At 41.0% G+C, this 16,656-nt stretch overlaps 1 protein-coding gene across 3 annotated transcripts in view; it reads right to left on the reverse strand.

The window, feature by feature from the left end:
* Positions 1 to 16,656, reverse strand: part of LOC129816148 (calcitonin gene-related peptide type 1 receptor) — a 47,560-nt gene that overhangs the window by 23,593 nt on the left and 7,311 nt on the right. For 2 of the 3 annotated variants that reach the window (XM_055870360.1, XM_055870362.1), the window contains exons 2-3: positions 3,988 to 4,097; positions 1,574 to 1,727 (exon numbers count right to left, since the gene is read on the reverse strand). In XM_055870360.1, the coding sequence (XP_055726335.1) occupies positions 1,574 to 1,727; positions 3,988 to 4,062 (229 nt within the window). In that variant the 5' untranslated portion in view covers positions 4,063 to 4,097. The remainder of the gene's footprint in view (positions 1 to 1,573; positions 1,728 to 3,987; positions 4,098 to 16,656) is intronic. The other variant, XM_055870361.1, reaches the window with a different exon arrangement.

The raw sequence follows: 16,656 nt of genomic DNA on the forward strand, positions 1-16,656 counted from the left end.
CTTTGCTTTATCTTGGCCTTGGTCAGGTTGCAGTTGTAAATGAGAACTTGTTCTCAACTGGCTTACATGGTTAAATAAAGGTGAAATAAAAATAATACAAAACATATATATATATAGATCGGCAGGTAAGGGTGATCTCGAGTGGCTAGATGTTTTTTACCATTCGGCCATCAGATTTGCCACCAATGCTCCTTATAGGACACATCACTGCACTCTATACTCCTCTGTAAACTGATCCTCTCTGTATACCAGTCGCAAGACCCACTGGTTGATGATTATTCATAAAACCCTCTTAGGCCTCAGTCCCCTCTATCTGAGATACCTACTGCAGCCCTCATCCTCCACATACAACACCCGTTCTGCCAGTCACATTCTGTTAAAGTTCACTAAAGCACACACATCCCTGGGTCGCTCCTCTTTTCAGTTTGCTGCAGCTAGCGACTGGAACGAGCTGCAAAAAAACACTCAAACTGGACAGTTTAATCTCGATCTCTTCATTCAAATACTCAATCATGGACACTCTTACTGACAGTTGTGGCTGTTTCGCTTGATGTATTGTTGTCTCTACCTTCTTGCCCTTTGTGCTGTTGTCTGTGCCCAAAAATGTTTGTACCATGTTTTGTGCTGCTACCATGTTGTGCTCCTGCCATGTTGTGTTACGACCACGTTGTTGTCATGTTGCGTTGCTACCATGCTGTGTTTTCTTGTGTTGCTTCCATGCTATGTTGTTGTCTTAGGTCTCTCTTTATGTAGTGTTGTGGTGTCTCTCTTGTCGTAATGTGTGTTTTTCCTATATATGTATTTATTTCTTAATTTTTTATACCCCCGCATGAGGCTTTTTGCCTTTCGGTAGGCCGTCATTGTAAATAAGAATTTGTTCTTAACTGACTTGCCTAGTTAAATAAAGGTTAAATCAAATTTAAATGTATTGAAAATCATACAGTCGGTATCTTTAAATACCTTGGTATATGGTATAAATGGTGTATCACTCAAGCCTAAAGCTAATCAGACACAACGCTAGCGGATTAGCATCCAAATAAGAGGCTGATTAAAGCCCCTTGTGTAAATGACACCAAATAACTGCAGCACTGATATATTGGCATTCCTCTCAGTCCCTCAGCACCTTTTCTCTCCTCACCTGCCGATTGGCTAATGTTAATTCTCTGGATACAAATAAGACTGGTGGGATTATCAAACCTTGTCAGCCACCGACTACACAAATACCTCCTCGTTGGACATCAGTTGCTCAGCTCGAGTGCTTATGTAACATGAATCGAACCCACTTGGGATTCAAACTCATACATGAGCACAAGCACTCGATAATCAAGTTATCCTACCTAATCGGTTGAGGATGTTGCCATTCACAATGAGTGGTACTATCTTCAGATTTTCTACAATAAAGAAAAAATAAGTATGTCAATGTAGCATCCTGATTTTGCTACAAGACAACTTTTCCCTATTTGGGTTTCAGACGCTCATTTTCCCTCACACAAATAATCATTTACCATCCATGACCCACTATGCCAATGACAGTGGTGCCTGAACAGAGGTCATGCATTTTTGATCATTTTACCTATTTTGTTGTGGTCGTTATCCTTCATGATTTTTTGGTAGCACTCAAACTGGGCGGTCACAATCTTTTTCCTGGTGACGTCTGTGTCGTGGTAGACATTCACCGGTACGTGCTCCTGGGTCTCGTTCACCTCTGGGCTAGCCACAACAAAGATCTACAAGTAAGAGAACCCAGTGCATTACATAACATAACATTACATAACACAACACACAGCATCACATGGCATCACATGACAGAATACATATAGAATATCCAAGGGAACAGTATCAAGTTAATAGCAGAAAATCATATGAATCATATAAATGCAAAGCTTAAGTGGAATTAATAAACATTCATTTAACATTTTTGCTAATCACAAAATTAAAAAGACCTCATTCATATTTGATAGAAGTCATCTTAAGCTAAATTAACTGGATTGTATATAGATTGTTTGTCATCTCAATCATTAGTTTGTTGACTCATTTGGCTGTAACTAAATAGCTAAACAACACAGTATATTTTTAAAATGTGTCTATATTTAAAATGTGTCTATATTCTATATTTGAACTCCACGGGGGACCGATTAAAACGCTCAGTCACCATATCCTCATTTAGGACACAGGAAGAGGCAGTAATGTAGAGCGGAGCGACTCCCTTTATATCCATGTGAGTTCCATGGAAAATTAAACAAAGTAAATGGTGTACAAAGACATGTCAAATCACCCAATGTGAACCCAAATACACTGCTCAAAAAAATAAAGGGAACACTTAAACAACACAATGTAACTCCAAGTCAATCACACTTCTGTGAAATCAAACTGTCCACTTAGGAAGCAACACTGATTGACAATAAATTTCACATGCTGTTGTGCAAATGGAATAGACAAAAGGTGGAAATTATAGGCAATTAGCAAGACACCCCCAAAAAAGGAGTGATTCTGCAGGTGGTGACCACAGACCACTTCTCAGTTCCTATGCTTCCTGGCTGATGTTTTGGTCACTTTTGAATGCTGGCGGTGCTCTCACTCTAGTGGTAGCATGAGACGGAGTCTACAACCCACACAAGTGGCTCAGGTAGTGCAGTTCATCCAGGATGGCACATCAATGCGAGCTGTGGCAAAAAGGTTTGCTGTGTCTGTCAGCGTAGTGTCCAGAGCATGGAGGCGCTACCAGGAGACAGGCCAGTACATCAGGAGATGTGGAGGAGGCCGTAGGAGGGCAACAACCCAGCAGCAGGACCGCTACCTCCGCCTTTGTGCAAGGAGGTGCACTGCCAGAGCCCTGCAAAATGACCTCCAGCAGGTGTTGTTTAAGTGTTCCCTCTATTTTTTTGAGCAGTGTACTAAGTCTTAACAAAATGTCATGCCAAAATAACAAAATTGTGGGTGTACTGGGTGGGCAGAACAAAACAATCCTATTGCTGAATCATTAGGTGATCACTGGACACAAAAGCAGGATACACTGCTTAGTGTTCAATGATTTTAAGTTTGTCCTGCTCTTTTTTTGTACAGATCAGTCCCCCAGAGAGGGATAAATTAATGGGGACAATAGTGACAAGAATCAATTAACAAGTTAATGCATGTTTACCTACTGTCACGTTCCTGACCTGTTTTCTCTTGTTTTTGTATGTGTTTAGTTGGTCAGGGCGTGAGTTGGGGTGGGCATTCTATGTATTGTGTTTCTATGTTGGGTTTAATGTGTTGCCTGATATGGTTCTCAATTAGAGGCAGGTGTTTGACGTTTCCTCTGATTGAGAACCATATTAAGGTAGGCTGTTCTCACTGTTTGTTTGTGGGGGATTGTCTTCCGTGTCTGTATGTATGTTCGTACCACACGGGACTGTAGCGTTTGTTTGTAGTCTGTACCTGTTTGTGCGTTCTTCGTGTATTTGTAAGTTCTCATGTTTTAGGTCAGTCTACGTCGTTTATTTGTTTCGTCGTTCTGTTAATAAATATTCATTATGTGTTCATCACCCGCTGCGCCTTGGTCCGCTCATTCACCACAAGACGACCGTTACACCTACCAGTGTCTGGACCTATATGCCATCATATTAAAACCCCTTGCCAATCTCACATACACTTTATTGAATATTCATCAATATAAACGTTCACCAAAGTTATTGAGATTTTCTGCATAGAGAATTCACTAGAATTAAAAAGGATATAAACACCAATTGATGTTCCCAACAAACGGTGGCGTTCTATTACTAAGCATGCCTTTAAAAAAATGTAAACAGACACAGTATCTTATACGGTGTATTAACCCACCAATGAGACAGTAGACATGAAAAGAGCATTTTTCTGCGCTTATGTGGCCCTGCACATATGTGTGTGCGTGCGTATGTGTGTGTGTGAGTGAGGGACAGAGAAAGCGACAGAAACACAGACAGACACAGAGAGAAGGAAAAAGAGAGAGTAAAGATAGTCAATTCTTACATCAGTGGGAGTGCACAGTAGTAGACAGATGACCATCCAACACCAGCCGAAACCATCCATCTTCTTTTTCGGCATGTCAGACGATCCACTCTTTAATGGCTATCGAGCTGCTAAGAGGAAAAAAGCCCATTCAAATACAGATTCACATTTTCTCACTACAGCAATCAACATCATCCCCCCATCTCCATCCCTCTTTCATCACTCATTCCCTCCAATACGGAGATGTACACCCATTGGCTGCTCTCTAGCTAAATCCAATGCAATCGAATGAGCGCCTTCATGAGACTATTTCCAACCACGGACATCACATCGACTCCTTAGTGCAGCTGTGGGCTGTGCTGTGCCATAACCAGTATTTATGGCAACAGAGCATGCACATGCACTCCAGTTCAGTTCAAATTGGCCAGTGTGGATAGTAGCGAGGTCAACACAATCCCAGAGGATGACCAGAGGAGACTGAGGAGAGTGAAGAAACACCTGATCTCTAATATGTTCAGACGTTACAGACTTGGAGGCGTAGTTATTGTACAACTGCCATTTGCTCCTCCTGATGTATTTGTATATTGTAAATATATAAAGAGTAAAATGCAGTTACTACTCCAAACAATCTTTGAAAAAAGTCTTTATGTTGCTCAATTTGTATTTTGAAATTCACATAGATCATTTGCATGTAAATTACATTTTGAAATTCCCAATGCATACAGTGGACACAATGCTTTGTCAGGTGGATCAGAACACAGAGTCTTGGATGTCTTGGATCTAGAAGCGTTGCCCTGACACTTTGTTTGGACCGGACATCCTACGTCCTGCACACTTAATGTAAGTGTTGTAGAATTGGCAGGACCACAAAAGACTATTTTAAAAGCTGCATGGTAATGCTTTGAGGTTTCAGCATGGCTGGTGCATAGTTTAAGAGACAAAATTCAAATCCCCTCAGGTCGAAAAAAAATTTGCTTTTCAAAATCGAGGGAAGATGAGGGAATTTCAATCTTAACCAAATGTGGTTGCCAAGAAGAAATGTCTGTATAAACGTCTGCGCTGGACTCAGAGTCTAATGCATAGACCCGAGGGGAGCCCATCTAGCACTTGTAAGCAATAATCCATCTGATTAACAAGACATAGATGTACAGATATTTTTGCAAAGTCAGAGTTCTGCATGATGCATTGGCTGAACCTTGCAGTAATGTTGCTAGCTGTTAGCCGGAACAGACTTTTCTAGTGAGACAGTAGGGAAGAGTGAGCATTCCTGACACACAAGCCACCATTGTGTATACAACTGTTATATCACAATATGTTAGCTAAATATGTCTGTTTAGCCTCAAGTGCTATGGGAAGGGAGATGTGCTATACTTGAGTGGTAGGGTTAAATACCCTTAATGGCCTAAAGGAGTAGGACATTTTTATACTTCAAGTTGCATGGCTAATTATATTAAACTGTAATGCAATTTACCCAGGATAATAGGAAACATAACTGAGAGAAAACTGCTGTTTGTATTCAAGAACTGCTGTTTGTACTCAAGAACATCCAGCAAACAATTCAATGTTTGTGTTCACAATACGACAGAGGTTAGTAACCACTACGCATGCTAAATAGACTCGGTGTGCACAGAAAGAAAACCACTTTCATAAAGAATACACAACAAAATACATCAAGGCCTACTTCCGACTCAAAGCCCAACAAACATGGTCATGGGAAACTTCACTTTATCCTGCGCTGTGCTATCTACTATTCTAGAGACCCTAAATCCAAGCCAGGGGAATGGATGCCCGCCTCCCAAGTCTGCTAGGAATTAAAACGACATTACACCAGGGAAATGACGGAACTGGGATTGTGAAAAAAAGTATGGCTAAGTGCAAATTGGAAACAGACAGGAAACTATCAGCTGCACTGTCACACACTAATGGTCCTCTGTGCCAAATCCCCCAGCTGTATTGGAAGGGCTGACTCCAACCTTTTACAAACTGAGAATAAAGCCAAGGATGGATCTGTCCAATGACAATATAAAACAGACATTACAGATGTTTTATTTATTTATTTTTATTTCACTTTTATTTAACCAGGTAGGCCAGTTGAGAGCAAGGTCTCATTTACAACTGCAACCTGGGCAAGATAAAGCAAAGCAGTGCGACACAAACAACAACACAGAGTTACACATAAACAAACGTACAGTCAATAACACAACAGAAAAATATATGTACAGTGTGTGCAAATGTAGAAGAGTGCAGTGTGTGCAAATGTAGAAGAGTAGGGAGGTAAGGCAATAAATAGGCCATAGAGGCGAAATAATTATAATTTAGAATTAACACTGAAGTGATAGATGTGCAGATGATGATGTGCAAGTAGAGATTCTGGGGTGCAAAAGAGCAAGAAGGTAAGTAATAATATGGGGATAAGGTAGTTGGGTGTGCTATCTACAGATTGGCTGTGTACAGGTGGTAAGCAGCTCTGACAGCTGATGCTTAAAGTAAGAGAGGGAGATATAAGACTTTCTTTTTTTCTTTTTAAAATGTTTTACCCCCTTTTCACCCCAATTTTGTGGTATCCAATTGTTTACTAGTAATTACTATCTTGTCTCATCGCTACAACTCCCGTACGGGCTCGGGAGAGACGAAGGTCGAAAGCCATGCGTCCTCCGAAACACAACCCAACCAAGCCGCACTGCTTCTTAACACAGCGCGCCTCCAACCCAGAAGCCAGCCGCACCAATGTGTTGGAGGAAACACCGTGCACCGCTGGTGCGCGATGAGACAAGGATATCCCTACCGGCCAAACCCTCCCTAACCCGGATGACGCTAGGCCAATTGTGCGTCGCCCCACGGACCTCCCGGTTGCGGCCGGCTGCGACAGAGCCTGGGCGCGAACCCAGAGTCTCTGGTGGCACAGCTAGCGCTGCGATGCAGTGCCCTAGACCACTGCGCCACCCGGGAGGCCCTTAAGACTCCATCTTCAGTGATTTTTGCAATTCGTTCCAGTCATTGGCAGCAGAGAACTGGAAGGAAAGGCGGCCAAACGAGGTGTTGGCTTTGGGGATGACCAGTGAAATATACCTGCTGGAGCACGTGCTATGGGTGGGTGTTGCTATGGTGACCAGTGAGCTGAGATAATGCGGGGCTTTACCTAGCAAAGACTTATAGATGACCTGGAGCGAGTGGGTTTGGCGATGAACACGAAGTGAGGGCCAGCCAATGAGAGCATACAGGTCGCCGTGGTGGGTAGTATATGCGGCTTTGATGGCACTGTGATAGACTGTGATTTAACACTTACAGAGATAATGTAACACCTGAATTACCAATAGACACTAGGTAACACTGGCCAAATTGCTGTATAGATTTTAAACAAATACATGTCTTTCATTGAACAAACCCTGCTGTGATTAGATAGTGAAAAACACACCAATCTTTTTCATAACTTTAAACAATAAAATATAATTTATCAACATTTCTGAAAGTGGATATACAGTATAGCACAGTATATACAGTACAGCACAACTCACAGGAAGAAGTGTCTATAAAAGTGGTTTTGGAGGACCACCCTGTCCCACCCGCTCCTGTCCTAATAGACATAATGTTCCCATGAATCATGTTGCTATGGACTACAGCTATTATTTACGATGGAAATGGCCACAATATCCTCTGTCTGGGGCCGCACGCTATAAGACAAATGGAGGAACACTTAAAACATGTATTACCTCCTAAGTGGCCTACAGTTTATAGAGATCAAGAAGAGAGAACTCCGCTTATCATATAGCTCTGATTTTTGATACCACAAATGACTCATTCAATAGGGTGAAATGTGCATTGCAGGTAGAATTGTATTTTAATATAACAAAACAGATATGATTATTTTATCACGTGGAGTAACCAATCATGCCCTCTCCATCCACTACATTTTTAGCTACAACAGAACGTTTTCTCTTTCTGAACGCAGCCCACAGCTAAGCTAAGCAGGTATCAGGTCAGTTATTGATCTATTTGGGGAATACAACTTTTATCGTTGTTTAGACACATCTGTGGAGGGGGAAGACAGTGGGTGGTCTTCTACAAGCCATACATCAGAGTAGTAGGGAGTGAAGAGGTTCGTCACGGGGCCTTTGTAACAACAACAACATTACTTCTTCTACATCTGAAGGTCGAGAGAGATCCCTTGGAAATATGAAGAACAGCTGTGAGTTCTCGCCTGCCACAACAAGCGAACTAAGGAGCCAGCGAGTGAGCAGTCTTGGCTTATCAACTCCATTGTCCGTTGATGCAGTTGTGTGTTGTAAACATCCTACTGCCCGCACAGGATGTTTGCGCCCCATCCTTCCCAAGTTTCTTTGTATGGCATTTAGAGAAGCAATTTATTTCCCTTTTTAGAGAATGCTCAAACATTGCAGTCTTTTTCTCACAATATGACCTGCTGCGATTACACTTATCGTTCAACAGCACACCAGATGCAGACCAATCGCAAGGACACAATCGTAAACATTGGATAATACAATGTTTACATAATTCCCATCACTGTTTAAGAATTAAAATAACAATAGGCTACTGAAGCACCTAGATAAGAGCTGTGTGTGTGTGTGTGTATCTGTAAACAAAAAAAACAGTCCACTGGCAAAATATTGAAGTTGCTTATCTTTCTTTGTAGAAGCATGCAGTATTCAGCACTGTGGGTGTATTTTATATTTCACATATTTCAAAACGACTTCACCATTCCCAAGTTTGAACATTGAGTTCAACAACTGTGTTGGGAGGATCCTTGGAGAGACAAGGAGGCAGTTGTCCCATTTCTTAAGGTCATTGTTGCAGTCAACATGCAGCTTTAAAACATTATACTAGTGGCAGATGTCACCTGGGAGCCAAGAGAGGACAGTCTGACTTTTGGCTTCTTTTGGGCCTGGAGTAACCCAGATTAAACCTTCTCCTGGGCCCGTATTCATAAAGCGCCTCAGAGTAGGAGTGTAGATCTAGGATCAGGCCATCCCTGTTCATTCATTATAATCTAAAAGGCATAAATGAACTGAGATCAGCACCGCTACTCTGAGACACTTTATGAATACAGGTTCAGGACAACAACAAAAAACACTCATTACAGAAGCTCAAAGGAGAATAGATTATCCGCTTTTCCTTCACTGTATTACAAAGAGAAGGGGCACCTTCTCTTTGACACAAGCATGGACCTTGATGAAAAAATAATGTTCATTTTCCCTAATAGTGTGCAGGTGAATGACGTATGGCACTCTTCCCTACACAAGACACAGCACGTGCCAGGGCAGTTATTCAAGGAAACAGGTGGCTGGGTGCATAGGCATAATCAGCTGTAACCATGAAACACTTTTATACGGACCCGACATAAGCATTCCAGGTGACGAATGATGCGTTGAATGAATTTGAGTCCAGCTTCATTGAAAGCAGATAATATGCATCCAGCTGGGCTGTGTTTATTTGCATATGAACATGCTGGCTTTAAGACCTGCTAACAAACACTGTGTAATTTCAAGGGAATGAATTCGGCGAAACACTGTTCAAAGCCCATTATTTGCTAGACCCATCTGTATGTTGTAATGAAATGTAGTGAACACTATGTCTAGGAGATATGGGACTCTTGGATGGCAAAGGGGGAGCAAATCAATCATCTTTAGTTCCTAGAATGTCTCTTGAAGGGAAACGATCTCTGGTTCCTAGAATGTCTCTTGAAGGGAAACGATCTCTGGTTCCTAGAATGTCTCTTGAAGGGAAACGATCTCTGGTTCCTAGAATATCTCTTGAAGGGAAACGATCTCTGGTTCCTAGAATGTCTCTTGAAGGGAAACGATCTCTGGTTCCTAGAATGTCTCTTGAAGGGAAACGATCTCTGGGTCCTAGAATGTCTCTTGAAGGGAAACGATCTCTGGGTCCTAGAATGTCTCTGGACGTTTTCTGCATGGTCACATTCCAGGAACAGACCACAGAGGAGGGGGAGACATATGAAATATGACTAAATGAGAGCCTGGTGAGTTATACACATTATATATATACGTATATAATGTAATGTCAGTGGGGAACCGTCAGAGCATTCTAGACCTTCAGAGGATCTCGTCACCGTATCTCTGAGCATTCAAACGGCCATCGATAAAATGCAATTGTGTTCGTTGTCCGTAGCTTATGCCTGCCCAAACCATAACCACACCGGCACCATGGGGCACTCTGTTCAACGTTGACATCAGCAAACGGCTCGCCCACACAATGCCATACTGTCTGCCATCGCCCGATACTGTTGAAACCGGGACTCATGCATGAAGAGCACACTTCTTCAGTGTGCCAGTGGCCATCGAAGGTGAGCATTTGCCCACTGAATTCGGTTACGACACCGAACTGCAGTCAGGTCAAGACCCATGGTATGGATGCTCTGGTTCGACAGCGTGTTCCAATTCCCACCAATATACAGCAACTTTGCACAGCCATTGAAGAGGAGAGGGACAGCATTCCACAGGCCACAATCAACAGCCTGATCAACTCTATGTGAAGGAGATGTGTCTCGCTGCATGAGGCAAATGGTGGATTTCCTTATACAGTATATGAACTGTAACTCAATAAAATCGTAGACATTTTTGCATGTTGCGTTTATATTTTTGTTCAGTGTATATTGAGACAAATCACAAAAAGCAAAATAGAACTCAATTGATTGAACATGAAATGTTTTTCAATATGATTGAAATAGGGCTATGGCCTACTGTTTATATTTTATTGCAGGCATCTCGGTTTTCATTTGAAGCAACCTTTAATAGTCACTTGTTTGTAACATTGGCAACTTTGTATTTGTAGTCAACTATTATACTGATAAACAGCGAATACAGTAGGTTGTGGCAATACACTAATAGGTTGTAGTCTGTCATAAAACCTTGAAGAAGAAGAAGACAGAGCAAGAGAAAGCATTCATGTAAATGCAATGTAAAGGTCAAAGTAAGCATACGCTAATTAAAACACCTGGTTTTCTGAGCAATCTTTCGAATTATTAAGACATGTAAACCGCTTAATCGGTGTCACAAGCGGGTGTATTTGATCTGTACATGTGCTAGCACCAGTCAAGCGAGCCTGCCTCTTTAACGCGAGTGAAACAACTGAATGTATGTGTCCTGGAAGTCGTTTTCACATAAAAACTTGAAATGTCCAAACTCAGAATCAAATATGCTTCCCAAGAATAACATGTTCACTGTGGTAAATCTTTCATTTTGATTGTGCCATCAGGTAGTCTGATTTCAGATGTGTCCGTGTAAACAGAGTTATTAGGGAAATCGTTCTTCTTGCAAAGCATGTAAATGTTTTAATATAACTATTATATGAATCTGACTATGCACAATAATCACATTTTTGTGTGCATGAAACCACACTCATTGTTAGTTGTGATAGTGGGTCAATGGCGATGGCGGCTGCAGCAGCTTTTATCAACTTCAAGTTGGATGCTGTTGCTAATTTGTTAGCGTCACCCTTTTCAAGATTTACTTTCAAACTTTGTTTACAAATAATGAGTGGCACTGTTTTTTGTTGCAGCTCATTGAAAAGAATGACAGTGAAACATTGTTGCATTTAAACTTTAGATCACCGGTTAGTGTGTTGAACGTGATTAAATATATTTGCAATGGAAAGTAATATTTGGTTTGTTCATTTCATTTTGGACATGAAATGGTTTCGCTTTTGTATTGGTATGATTTCATGGGGCCTACTGGAGAAAATGGGCGACTTATTCTTTAACATTATTTGATGCTGTGTGTGACTGCTGTCGTATGTCTATCAGCCGTGTTTATGTGTTTGACCAAAACTGTCTCCCCTTCAGCGCCATGGAGTGCACAGGTATTACGGTCGCTGTCCTTTCAGCACCATGAGCCTGTCACCTTTGATGTGACACTGTTGTTGTTGCTGTTGGTGATAGTATGATAAGGGTGTTGGCTACCATAAATTGTGTAAACAGTGCATTATTTGATGCTGTGTGTCATGTTGTCTCCATGCCGGTTCTGTATCTGTGTGCTGCAGGCCGAAGCGCGGCCAGGTCTGTTTGATTCATTCATAATGTCATCAAAAAGTATTTCTCCTTCTTCACTAGAGCTAGAATGGTCTGACTAAAGAAGCTATAATGTCGGGCGCATTAACTAAGTGATGCTATGTTTTCTGTTATTTCCTAGATTTTTTCCTAGATCACCTGCAAAGATAGAGCACCTTATGTACTCGCCTATGGTTATAACTGGTTATAACTAGGTATGACTGTGTACAACATCTAAATTATCTTACATATATGCTTAGTTGCAGTCAAAACAGCTCATAAAAGTCTTCTAATGGCATGAATACTTCGTAGAATTGTCATACAGAAACAAGCGACCCCCTAAATGTGCACATAGTGATGTATTGGTGTGTATTCTCAGAAAAATAGTTGTTCTACAGGAAATGTTCTATAAATACCATAATTCCTGTAATATCTCCAATATTCCATATGCAACATTTAAGCATCCTGCCATATGCCCTACCAATCGCATTGTTTCACTAGTAGCAATGCTAAAGCTGGCTGTGGGGTAAGCAAATAAAGAAAACTAAGCCATATTTTTGGTAATTGTCTCTCGGGATCAATGGATGAATTGCTTTTTGTCAATAAAATGAAGTATATTTAAAATGTTGGATGTAGCACCCCTTTAAATAGCAGTTGTTTTGTCCACATAAATATGACAAAATGTATATTTACTTCAAAATTCAAAAAATGATACTGATATCAAATGATGGTGAATCAACTTTTTAGTATGTTGATTGTATTTGGATTGCACTTGGAAAAAACCTCCACATTAATTAAGGGAACAATTTATAATGACATTTTACAAAATATGTAAATTAACTGTAATTTTGCCCAAATAACAGTCTGTTTTGACAACAAAAAAAGTCAGATAACATTATTTGCATGTCTAATGATGTTTTGATATGAATTAAGTTGATATTTTGCTATGATTGTTGCTTTTTCCAATGTCCCCAGTTGTTAATTCATGTACTATGTGTAAAATATGTTGGTAGTATGAGGGTTAATTTCTTCAAGATACCTGACTAATTAATTACATTCAGGGAACATTGTCTCTGAACATTATTTCATAACCAACCTAGAAGCAAAGGAGCAAACAAAAAAATGTTCTCAGAACATTCTAGGAACATTCTTGGAACATAATTCTGGTTGTGCACCAACTCTGTGTTATCAGACCCTATAAGTAATTCCTCCCATATGATCATGGAAGTTCCTGGCCTCACATTTCATGCGGCAGCCATGTAAGTAGGACAGGAGAATGGACATACCACATCATGTTGACTCGCAGTTTGCATTGGGCACTACCAGATGTCAAGGAAAACAATAACAAACGCACACAGATGCTAGGGAGGAGCCGTTTCACAAATGGACATGCAAGGAACCAAAGGTCTTAGGCATGAGTGTTATGTTTACCCACCATAATATAGGAAGGACATGCATCGCCTGAACTGGCCCACAGAGACATGCAGTATAATTCTGGAGATGATAGTGAAGCAGACACTTGTGTTGGGAGAAGAAAATATGCTTCATATTGGCACAGCAAGGGGGAGTAGAGGATCTTATATCAACTTTCCTCTTCACCCAAATGACAAACCCAGATGCAAAGCCTCTGCCTCTTCCCACACCACCTGCAGATGGTTTGCCAACCCTACCAAAGCGTGGCATGCACAGTCAAGAATCTTCCCACCATTGTATTACTCACTAGAGGCTAACTAAGATAAGGCCAGTGATGGCATTCCCAACATTTGCTGACAATGAGGAAGTCTCAAGGAGGTATCCCTGCTGCTAAATAACAATTGGACACACAATGGTAAAGCATGCTGTTAGTAAGGCAGCATTTCAAAAACACATCATACTAATGGCCTTGGAAAATATGCAAATTCCATGTCAAGAGAAACAAGTTCATTTTTTAAATTTTTATAAACTTGCCAAAACACAAGGGATCTTCGAAGGTTAAAACTAAAGAGATGTTGACATTTTGACGAGATTAAAGTGCAAACATATAGAGTACTATGTAAGGTACCTTGCGGAAATATCAGGACTGTGCCTAAAGTAAAATGAGGCACAACACAGTCAGGGCCCGGTTTCACAATAGCGATGGAACTTAGGCTTACAAGTGTTTTATTGATGCATTTTTCCTACAACGGCTGTAGATGTAACATGCGTTTCCCAAAACACCAAGCTGACATATCATGAAATTCAACAAAAATACAAATGTAATGTGTTGGTCCATGTTTCATGAGCTAAAATAAAAGATAGCAGAACTTTTCCATGTGCACCAAAAGGTTATTTCTCTAAAATGTTGTGAACACATTTGTTTACATCCCTGCTAGAAAGCATTTCAAATTTTCCAAGACAATCCATCCACCTGACAGGTGTGGCATATAAAGGAGCTGATTAAACAGCATGATCATTACACAGGTGCATCTTGTGCTGGGGTCAATAAAAGGCTGTTCTAAAATGTGCAGTTTTGTCACAAAACACAATGCCACAGATGTCTCATGTTTTGAGGGAGTATGCAATTGGCATGCTGACTGCATGAATGTCAGCTAGAGCTGTTGCCAGATAATTTAATGTTAATTTCTCTACCATAAGCCGCCTCCATATCCTGCTTCTTCACCTGCGGGATCGTCTAAAAACAGGCACCTGGACAGCTGATGAAACTGTGGGTTTGCACAAGCGAAGAACTTCTGCACAAACTGTCAGAAACCGTCTCAGGAAAGCTCAACTGCGTGCTTGCCGGCCTCACCAGGGTCTTGACCTGACTGCAGTTTGGTGTCGTAACCGAATTCAGTAGGCAAATGCTCACCTTCGATCCCTACTGGCACGCTGGAGAAGTGTGCTCTTCACACATGAATCCAGGTTTCAACAGTACCGGGCCGATGGCAGACAGTATGGCATCGTGTGGGCCCCATGGTGCCCCATGGTGCTGGTGTGGTTATGGCAGGCATGAGCTACGGACAATGAACACAATTGCATTTTATCGATGGCCGTTAGAATGCTCAGAGATACCGTGACGAGATCCTGAGGCCCATTGTCGTGCCATTCATCTGCCGTCATCATCTCATGTATCAGCATGATAATGCACAGCCCCATGGTGCAAGGATCTGTATTCTGTACACAATTCCTGGAAGCTGAAAATGTTCCAGTTCTTCTATGGCCTGCATACCAGACATGTCACCCATTGAGCATATGTGGGATGCTCTGGATCGACAGCGTGTTCCAATTCCCACCAATATCCAGCAACTTCGCACAGCCATTGAAGAGGAGTGGGACAACATTCCACAGGCCACAATCAACAGCCTGATCAACTCTATGTGAAGGAGATATATCGCGCTGCATGAGGCAAATGGTGGATTTCCTTATACAGTATATGAACTGTAACTCAATAAAATCGTAGACATTTTTGCATGTTGCGTTTATATTTTTGTTCAGTGTATATTGAGACAAATCACAAATAGCAAAATAGAACTCAATTGATTGAACATGAAATGTTTTTCAATATGATTGAAATAGGGCTATAGCCTACTGTTTATATTTTATTGCAGGCATCTCGGTTTTCATTTGAAGCAACCTTTTATTCTTCCCTTGTTTGTAACATTGGCAACTTTGTATTTGTAGTCAACGTTATTCTGAAGTTATCGGCGGTCACAGAGAGACGGATAAACCCTGTGATTCTATGTTTAGCGGAGATCTTTAATGTATAAAGTGAGGTGGCAGGACAAAAAAAGCATCTAACGACACACTTAGCTGTTCTACAAATGGCCTGAGTCAGGCGTTAGATTACGAGCGTTTTCAAGTGCAACGTTAATAACGATGGTTTAGGAGAAACAGCTCTGAGATTTAGCGACGCTCCTACGAAGGTTCTAACGACGAACTTAGCCCTAAGATGCTTTTGGGAAACCGGGCCCAGGATAATAAGACAATACATATACAGGTCAGAGTTTGATTTGACTATAATTAACATCACTATGGCAACTATATCTCCTAATGCATCTACTTGTGTTCATATTTGAACGTTCAGTTGTACCTCAATTTTGCACTGATGTTCTGAGATTTAAAACAATGTACTCTGACCGAGACTGACGTCTTGTATTTAAATCATAGATGAAAAGTTGACACGTTTCCCTTGTGTCTTGGTAGACTAAACTGAAGTTTTAATATCAACTTACACACGTATTGCCTTGGAGTAGACAGTTTTAAATTACTCATGCAACAACAGTAGTTACTTTCTTAATTAAGAAAAAAACAATACAGACATTTCTGCCTGAAAACCACTTATCTTCTCACTGCGGCTGTGAGCTGCCTACAATGTCATGTCATCCTTGAACAAGGCAATGTGTAATCATCTAATTTGTTTACCAGGCGAATATGAAAAACAAGGGGAAACTCAAAGGGGAGAAACACACGCACGCACACACACACACACACACACACACACACACACACACACACACTCATAGGAAAGAATCCGGTTTCAAAGGTTTGCTATGTTGCGCAGCTGGAAAAATACATGTGTAAAAATACACAGGTATAAATACAGCAAGGACGAGTAGCACCATACACAGCACTTGTAGTGTTAATAAAAGTTCAACTCTATATTAGGGGTATGATTTCAATGTAGACTTGAATTACAGTATAGGTTAGTTTAA

The sequence above is a fragment of the Salvelinus fontinalis genome, chromosome 19 (assembly GCF_029448725.1).
Source record: "Salvelinus fontinalis isolate EN_2023a chromosome 19, ASM2944872v1, whole genome shotgun sequence".
NCBI lineage: Eukaryota > Metazoa > Chordata > Actinopteri > Salmoniformes > Salmonidae > Salvelinus > Salvelinus fontinalis.